The sequence below is a fragment of the Numida meleagris genome, chromosome 14 (genome assembly GCF_002078875.1).
Source record: "Numida meleagris isolate 19003 breed g44 Domestic line chromosome 14, NumMel1.0, whole genome shotgun sequence".
Lineage (NCBI taxonomy): Eukaryota > Metazoa > Chordata > Aves > Galliformes > Numididae > Numida > Numida meleagris.
The window spans coordinates 10,500,707-10,509,788 of NC_034422.1; the positions used below are offsets into that span (position 1 = coordinate 10,500,707).

The 9,082-nt window shown below is 61.5% G+C and overlaps 1 protein-coding gene across 1 annotated transcript in view; it reads right to left on the reverse strand.

The window, feature by feature from the left end:
• The window catches only part of LOC110406451 (proline dehydrogenase 1, mitochondrial-like), an 8,774-nt gene continuing 1,507 nt past the window's right edge, over positions 1,816–9,082 (reverse strand). Inside the window, exons 3-14 of the mRNA XM_021412984.1 lie at positions 6,021–6,055; positions 5,622–5,771; positions 5,475–5,539; positions 5,093–5,209; positions 4,843–4,922; positions 4,514–4,595; positions 4,122–4,214; positions 3,886–4,032; positions 3,589–3,764; positions 3,405–3,503; positions 3,211–3,299; positions 1,816–2,452 (exon numbers count right to left, since the gene is read on the reverse strand). Of these exons, the coding sequence (XP_021268659.1) occupies positions 2,265–2,452; positions 3,211–3,299; positions 3,405–3,503; positions 3,589–3,764; positions 3,886–4,032; positions 4,122–4,214; positions 4,514–4,595; positions 4,843–4,922; positions 5,093–5,209; positions 5,475–5,539; positions 5,622–5,771; positions 6,021–6,055 (1,321 nt within the window). The 3' untranslated portion in view covers positions 1,816–2,264. The remainder of the gene's footprint in view (positions 2,453–3,210; positions 3,300–3,404; positions 3,504–3,588; positions 3,765–3,885; positions 4,033–4,121; positions 4,215–4,513; positions 4,596–4,842; positions 4,923–5,092; positions 5,210–5,474; positions 5,540–5,621; positions 5,772–6,020; positions 6,056–9,082) is intronic.

Consider the following 9,082-nt stretch of genomic DNA (forward strand, 5'->3'; position numbering starts at 1 on the left):
GCCCGGCCCCGGCCCCGAGCCCCGACGGCCCCGGGGATGCGGGCTGCGGAGCCCCGGTGCGGGTGTTAGCGGGGGTCCGGCCGGGCCCGGCAGAACGGCAGGATCCGGAGTCCCAATAGCACCGGGAGTGGCTGTGCCCGGGTCCGGCAGCCCCCGGTGCCCGCGGCCCCACAGGAGCCAAGCGGTGCCCGCAGCGGCAGCCACTCGTAACCCCCCCAGAGGGACACAGTTAGGAACTGGGGGGTGGTCACGCTGAGCGCTCCTAGCGGTCCCAAATCCCTAGCGTGGACGGGGGACACGCCGGGCATCTGCCACGTGGTTACACGAACACTCGGTGTCCCTTGAATACTGCAGAGCATCGCTGCTCCGTGCAGGCGCGGCTTTCCCAAGGCGCTCGGATCGATGGTCTTGGTGGGAATGGCTGGGTCCTCTCCTGCCGAGGGGCCGCGGGCATCTCCTGCAGAGCCGCCCCTGAGCACCGCACGCCTCCGGGAGAGGATGCTCCGACAGCATCTTACGGGAGAGAGCCGGGGCGTGTCCCGAGCACCGCTCCTTCACCGAGCGAAGAGTGGATGAGCAGCTGCTCACCGCCGACCTCTGGATTTATCACATCCCGGTCCAGGGAGCGGCGATGCCGCAGCACAGAGCAACCAGGACCCTCCTGGGTAGCCCCTTCCCAGGGAGCTATGTTGTCACCAGGTCGCTGATACGGACTCGTGAGGCAGAGCCACGCCTGGGAGCTGCCTTCTCCCCGTCCCTGCACACAGGCAGACTGCAGCCATCCCCTGGGAGCAACGGGAGGGGCTGGGGGGTGGCAGCCATCGGGGAACGATGTCACTGCCCTGAAATGACACGGATGGGGACACCATTCCCGGGCTGCACTCACTCAGCTCCCTCCTGCCCTCTCCGTCTGTCTGTCCAGAAACCACCTCCGCCCCCTCCCTGGATGTTACCAGGTGTCACCCACCCGCTTGTCTTTCCTGACCGCAGATTTCAAACCGCCGGGCATCCCACCCTGCCACCCCACCCCCTTTGACACATCCCTGTCCCCGCACAGTGGTGCTGGGCAGCAGATCCTTAGCCCTGTCCTGTGGGCAGGATCAGTCCATCCATCCATCAAGAACCCTGCATTCCCCAAGGGGCACAAGGACACCCAGGCTGCTCCCAAATCAGGGCTGCTCCGGTGCCTGCCCCCCGGCCCGAGCTGGAGGGGATGCGCAGCCCATGGACGTCAGCCACCACCACTCTTGCTCTCCCTCTGGTCCCAGTGAGGCTTTTGCCTTTGAGAGGAGCAGAGCTGGTGCTCCACGAGCCCATCTCAGAGCTCTCTATTCCAACTCTTTGCAGTCCCTTTTTCAGGCTCCGGGCTGGAGCTGTCCTGCCAGGTGCTCGCCTCCTGCTGAACCGTGTTTTGGAAAACATCAGCAAAAAAAAAAAAAAAAAGAGAGGAACCCCAGCATTACAGTATTTCCAAACACAAAGCAAAGGGAAACTATGCCGTTTTGTCAACGGTTCAAGAACTTGTTGCAGCTGTTTCCCGGGGAAGGACCTCACGGTGGCCCCTGGGGCACTCAGCACCATCGGGGGGGGGGACAGGGCCAGGCTCTGCCCCTTGGAAGGAGCCCACGCTCACGTGCGCTCGGATCTCTCCCAGCATTGGAGTGCGGCTGCTGCAATGGCTGCTGCACAGCGTGGGCTCTCTGCCTTGCAACTCCCCCTGCTGCTGCATCCAGCACCCTTGCAAGAAAGCGTGCTAGGGCACCCCCAGCATTTGCCATCAGCGAAGCGGCGCAGAACCCAACGCTACCCACGGACTCTAGGAACAAGAGCAGCAGTGCTTTAATCGTTGCCATTCGCTGCAAATCCAGTGCTTGGCAGAGCTGAGCTGCAGCCCAGCTCCTGGCTTCCTGGCCCACAGTGCTGCCCCGGCCCCACGGGACAGCACGGGGACATGGCTGGGCAGATCCCATCCCATGATAGATGCCCCATGGCTGGCATGGCTACAAGGCACTGAGAGCCTGCAGAGCTTTGGCTCAGCCAAAGAACAGCAGAAGGACATTGCTCGGGGCACGGCCAGCTGGGCAGTCCTACAGTAGTGGCCTCCAGAAGGAGGATGTGGTTCTACAGCAATAATAGAACATCTCCCCCCAGGCAAAGGCCTTGGGGGGAAAAACAGCAACAGAACGAGGCAGGGGAGCTGGGTTAGTGGTTAATGCGAAGGCACAAGAGCCCCGTTGCCAGGCACAGGCTGGGTCCTGGAGGGGTCAGGGGTCAGCGCTGAAGATGGTGCCTGCAAAAAGTCGCCGCTTGAACTCCCTCCAGAGCAGGTCCCGCTCCTGGTTGGCTCTCTGCATGAAGCCCCTGTTCTCCTGGGCACGGCGGGACAGGTAGGGCAGCACCTCATCCACTGGCCCATAGGGCACGTACTTGTAGACAGGGAAGCCAGCCTGACCTGGAAGGAGAGAGGGAGAGTGTGGAAGTGCCCCAAAAAGCCTCCAAGGCACGACTGGCACTGCTGTGACCGTGGGCAAGGATCCAGACATAGGAACCCAGAACACTCCAGGTAGCAATGGTGGTTTGCAGACAGCCAGGGCTGGGGATACAGGGACGTCCCATTTGTGAGCCCAGCTCCCTGCCTCTGTGTGGGGGTCGGTTCAGTGTGTCAGAGCTGGAGGATGGGATTGAGCAACCCACAGGAAGCCTGGGAGCATCCCTGGCCAGATGCAGGGAGCCCGCCTGGGACGAGGAGGGGAAACACAGCAGCCTGTCCCCTCCCTGCTTTGCACAGGGATTTGGGAAGGTGCCAGGGAGAGAGTGCCGAGGTCACCGGCAGCCCTGGGAATGCTGGCAGGCAGGGCCGGGCCAATTCAAGAAGCATTCAACCAGAAACATCAAGTTAACACATTTTTCCAGCATGACCAGAGCAGGCTGCGGACCCACAGCCAAGCCCTGCTTACTGGGGGAACTCCAGGACAGAGCAGCATCCGTGCTGGACAACTGCCCAGTCTGCCTTGCACTGCTCCCTTGGCCTTGGGTTCCAGTTCTGGAGACCGGGACAGGTCCTCAGCCAGTCTGCCAGCAACCCACAGCCTGGCTCCATCAGCCCTTCAGACCCCACAGCAGCTGCTCAGGGAGACCTTGGGGTGATGGCGGGACAGGAGCCCTCTGCCACATCCCCCTGCTCCCAGGTGCCAAAGCTGCACCACTCACCCAAGGGGAAGGTGATCTGGTCACACATGCCCAGCAGCTGCCCAAAGCAGACCTTCTTCTCTGAAGGATGGATCCCAAGCTCCATCATCCTGCAAGCCAAGCCTCAGTGTCAGGGGAGAGCAGAGACCCTTTATGCCCACTGTGTAGAGCAGGGACCGGTCGCCCAATACCGACCCCACCCGACCAGCACCCACCTGCGCAGGGTGAACTTGACCGTGTCCTCATTGTGAGTTGCCACCATGACGTTGGCTTTCCGGCTGTGCTTGATCTCCTCCAGGACGTAATCCAGGCACCTGCAGGGCAGCACGGGGCCGCGTGGCGAGGCTGCCCCAGCCCTCTGGGGAGGGAGGCACAAATGTGGCGGGGGCAGCCCCCTACCTGTGGTACATCTCATTGGTCTTCTCATAGGTGGGGTTGATGGGATCCTCGTAGCCAATCTTCGCCGCTCTCTCCCGTTCCTGCTCCATGTAGGCTCCACGGACCAGCTTGGTGCCGAAGTGCCAGCCTTCCCGGCGCGACAGCTCCACGTCCACGCTCACATTGTCATAAGCCTCCTAGGGGCGGACGGCAGAGACGGCCCAGGGTCACCAAACCAGCGCCATCGGCCACCCCAAAGCCGCACGGAACGGCGTCCAGCATCACCAAGGCCTCCGTCCACTCCATCCCCTGCCTCACCCTCAGGTAGCACTGGTGGGTGTTGAAGATGACGGCCCGCTCCCTGTTGAAGCGGCGCTGCATCTCCAGGGTGAGGCGGCTGATGGCCGGCTGGAAGTAGCTCTGCTCCGCGTCCACCATCAGCCGCACGCCCGTCTCCGTGGCTCTCTGTGGGGTGAAGGAGGCACGGAGGGCTGCTGAGGCCGCCTGCCACGTGTCCCCACCTGCAGCGGCGCCCGTCCCCACCTCCCCCGCACCTTGGCAAGGACATCCATCCGCTGCAGCATCCGTTTCATCTGCAGTTCCTCCTCCTCGGTGAAGTGTGAGAGCAGAGGCTCCAGCTGCCTGGTCTGAAACCAGAAGAGCCCATTCAGCGTTGCCTGGGACAGCAGCACTGCAGGGAGACAAACGCCCTGGGGAGCCCACCCCAGGCCCGCTGCCTCCCCTGGAACCCCTCCAACCTGTGCAGCACAGGGGGGTGCCCACCCCACCAGCTGCATGCATCAGGTCAGCGTGGGACTCCAGAAGCCATGCAGGGCCTCAGGATGGCAACCCCATACCATGGGACACGGATGAGCTGCGTCACACTGGTAGTGTCCCCACTGCAGAGCTGCTTGGTGGGCAGAGCCTGGCCGAAGCACGTACGTACCTTGATGTTGGGGATGACCAGCAGCTTGGAGAGCTTGGTACGGCTGTCGATCAGGCTGTTCCAGTCCAGCAGATCCACGGTGCTGTGGGTGGGAAGCCAGGTATATGCTGGTGATGAGGCCTCACCAGCAGCAAACCAGTTGCAAGTGGCACCCTGACCCAGCTTGTCACCCTCTCTGCTTTGAGAGCCCCTGGTTGCCACAACAAGCCAGCAATGGCTTTTGGAGATCTCCCCTTACAGCTGCCCATCTGCCCAGGGTCGTGGTGGGGCCGGCCCAGCTCCCCCAGCACCTTCACCCCACAGCACCCTACGGGCTGTGCACAGCTTACCCGCTCTCACCCACGTTCTCGCCCGTGAACCAGTGCTGGCTCTCCGCCTTGGTCGCGATGCCGAGCTTGGCCAGGGCCTCCTGCCACCAAAAGGAGCATCAGTGCCAAGGCACAGCCAGACCCCATCAGAGATGCCAAAGTCAGGGCTGCTCCAGGACCCCTGGGGCCACCTCCTGCAGCACATCCCCTACATCCAGACTCCCCCCAGCAGCACAACCTCGCCCCTCGGACATCACATCACCCTGCTCACCTGCAGCTTCTCCACCTCCAGCCTCATCTCCAGCGCTGCCCGCCCGCCCTGGCCCTGCTCCGCGGCCATTTGGTGGAAGAACCGCCGCCACTTCACCAGCACCTCCGAAAACTGCAGCTGCGGGGACGGAGCTCGGGGTGAGCTGCCTGGGCTCAGAGCCCCCAAGGGATCCCTCCAGAGCCCCACAGACAGACCCTGACCCCGTAGCAGGAGAACATCTCTGACCGAGAAGCCTGGTACAAGCGACCCGTGCTCCCACACTGGGACCCCTTCACGCGCTCCCAAAGCTTGAGGCCGTCCCCTAGGTGGCCTCGGGCACCCCAAAGCACCCATGGTCCTTCCCCTGACCCGGCTCACACCACTCACCCTCATGGGCACTCACCAGGAACTGAGGCCTGCCCAGCGCAGTCAGCTTGATGGCCGAGAAGCCGTCCTCGGAGCTGCCACCTGGAGAGAGCCACAGGGGCAGGACTGGCTGGGGCAGGGTCCCTGGTGTCTCCAGGCACACAGGGACACACCGAGGACTTACCTGAGGCATCGATGCAGCGCAGGAAGGTCTCCATGTGCTGGTCACACTTGGCCTCGTCGGCATAGAAATAGGTGCGGGCGCTGATGACTCCGTCACGGCGATCCCCAAAACCGCGATGGGCGCGGAACTGCTTCTCCCTCCGCTCTGCTCCTGGAGGTGGAAGAGGGCAGAGATGTGCCCCGCAGCCCTTGCTGAACCCTACACCAGCTCCTGCTTCCTGCCTCACACCTCACGAGAGCCCCCAGGGACCCCCATTTGCAGAGGAGTGGGGTCGGCTGAGAACCTCAACATTCCTCCTCCAACTCATGAAGGAGGAATGAGTCCTTCCCCCAGGTGCCCGGAGCAGCTGGGCCTTCAGCCAGGCGCTATCTGCTGAGAGCAGGAGAGGCCGTCACTCACCTCCTGGCTCCTTCTCGGCTGCAGAGGTGCAGGAGCTAAGAAGAGAAACAGGGAAGGTGAGGACCAGGCCAGCAGCACCCTGCAGCCACACGTTGGTGGCCAGGGCAGCCCCAGGGTCTGGCACTGGGCCCTGTTCTTCCCTCGCCATCCCATTGCTAATGGTGCCAGCATCACTTCATTAGCAGCTCGGGTGCCCCAAATCCTCTCATGGAAAGCAAAGAGGCTTCAATACCCAGGACAGCGTTTCCTAAGGATCACACAGGGAGGATGCTCTGGGCCTTGGACCACCCCAGCCAGCTGTGGCTTGGGTCACTCACCACATGGCAAGGACAAGACCATCCGTGGTGGGGCTGGGTGTTCCATCTCAGGTTGGATATTAGGAAACATTTCTTCTCCAAAAGAGCAGAGATGCACTGGCAAGGGCTGCCCAGGGGGGTGGTGGGGGTCACCGTCCCTGGAGATGTTCCAGAACTGTGGGGTTGCGGCATTGAGGGACGTGAGCATGGGTCATGGTGGGGGTGGGCTGGGGTTGGACTTGACGATCTCAGTGGTCTTTTTCCAACCTTAACGATTCTATGATCTCTACGGCCCTCACCCTGTGGGAGCAGCAAACCTCATCCCAACGCCACGCCACGAAGCGAGGAGCTCTTGCAGAGCGGGTTGCACCAAGCCATGGGCCCCGCTGCCGCTCAGCTGTCCCACTCCACTGCGCCTCAGCAGCAGCCAGCCGCTTACAAACAAGGCTCAGCCCCAGCCCCAGCCAACCTCGGATGTAATTTCAAGCCCCGAGCCCTTTGTCACAGAGATAGCAGGGCTCTGACAGCCCAGGCTGGTGCCCAAGTCATGAGTTCCTGCTGGAGCTCAAGCAGCTAAGCCTCCTTGCTGGCCCCCTACACCCAGCCCACGGGCAGGGGTCTGATGCAGGAGCCCCTGGAAAGCAGCCCAGAGCCATCTCCTCCCGGGAGACCTCTGCTTTGCAAAGCTCCAGCATCGCTGCCCCAAATCGGCCGTGCCCACCAGCAGAGGAGCCTCACCAGGGGGGCTCGCACGGGCAGCACCCACGTGGGAACCCTGTGACAGGGATTAGGAGTTGCAGGAAGCACAAACAAAGCCCTTTCCTCCTGCTGGAGGCTCCCTGGGGCAGCTCAGAGCACAGCAAAGCCTCATGTGAACCTCAGCTCAGCGGGAGCCGTGCCACAACCTGCTGCGTCCTTGGCTTCTGCTCTGTGACCGTGGTGCTCCCGGGGCAGGTCAGGAACCTTGCTGCTCCGGAACGTAAAAGGAAGAAGGATGCAATAGCAAAGCCCTGATGGCTGCAAGACGCCCTTGGTGCAGGCAGGACAGCTCTGCAGCCCTGAGCACACCTCGATCCGGCACCTGTGTGCTGGGGACAAGCAGCACTGACACAGCCCTCCTGGCCTACGCAGCTCAATTATCAGCAAACACCCCTTGAATTTCAAGTGTTTTGTGTTCCTGAAGACAAACACACCCTTTCCAGCAGCATTCCTGCTGCATGACTACATCAAACCCTCCATCCCCGGGGGGGGCACATTCAAAACAGTGCCATGGTGCTCACTTTATTGTTCTGCATCAGAACAAAACAGAGGAAGCTCTCACCAGCTGAAGAAATAGCCCTTCCTGGATGTCAGCTGCTTTCTTTGCAATGTTAGTCTTGGCGAGCAAAGCCATTGCCACAACACCCAAATGCCACTTAGCCCAGGGGAAGTAGCTTACACCAGACCATGGGGGCAGGAAGTACGGCCCAAGTGCTCCTGGCAGCAAAGCAACCCTTTGCAAGGCATGCTTGGCAGTAAGTAAGCTCTGAACACGCAGGTGCCACCAGCCCTGCACAAACCAGGCCCTGCAAATTGCTGCAGAAAGCTCCAGTGGGGTGCAGAGATCCAAAGATCCTTCACCTGTAGGATGTCCTGGGATCAAGTGTGAAGAAAAGTGTGAAAACGAGAGGGCACCATTCTGCTTTATCAAGGAAGAGCCAGTGCAGCGGTGCAGGGAGCACCAGCCTGCTGGATTGCTGTGCATGGTGATGTGGCTGATGCTGCAGAATTGGGCTTTCAGGAAGTTTTGGATCAGGCTCAGATGCATTATCTCAGGAGAAGCACAAAGGTTCCCTCGTCAGAAATGAGGTGCAGGTGGCAATGCATTTCACCCCGAGGCTGCCACGAGCCTGCTTGCTTTGCCTGTCAGCAGGAGGTGGCTCTGGCAGAGGGGACGAGTAAAGCACAAGGGAGAAGCTATTACTCAGCGACCACATTCAAGGCCAGCCTCGCGGTCACAGGAAGCCCACACTCAAGCTATGGGCAATATCTAAAACTGCTTAGGGAGGAATCAGGCAGAGAATCCTCCAAGCTCGTGCTCCAGCACACAACACCAAGACCGCCGCAGCACCTCCCTGCAAAGGCAGAACAGAAAGCACCCTCATCTGCAGCATGCCCCGGTGCCCAGCTCCACTGGAAGGGCCACTGGGAACAAGGAGCCCCTGCTGCAGGAGGGGCAGGAGCCTCCCTGCCCAGGTCAGCACAACCCCTGCCTGGCTCTTGATGCGCTCTTCCCCCCTGGAGCAAAGCCCTTCCCAGCTGCAGCACTGCCCACCCGTGCCCTGTCCCACACCCACCAGCGCTGCCTGGGGGAACCTGTCCTGAGCCGTGCTGCCCTGACCTGGCTGCAGCACTCACAGTGGCACCTTGAGGACACCCGTGACGAGCTGGCAGGGTGCCCAGCACCAGGCTGGGCAGGGCAGGACCCAGCCGGCTGCAGGCATGCCAGGACACGGGCTCAACCAGAGCTTGCCTGTGCCATGTTGCTGCTCCCAGACAAAAATAAAATAAAATAAAATAAAAAAAATCAGTCACGAGGAGCATTTTTTGGGAAAGCACAAGGGCGTTTTCCATGCAGCCGTCCCCAGCCTGCTGCTAGAGGCCTCGCACAGAGTTCTAACAGCAGATGGCATCAGGAGGCCGCAGACACGCTGCCTGCAGCTGCTTTGTGCCTCCGTGGCTGGGGTGGCACCCAGCGAGCTCAGGCAGGGTGACAGTGGGGGGCAC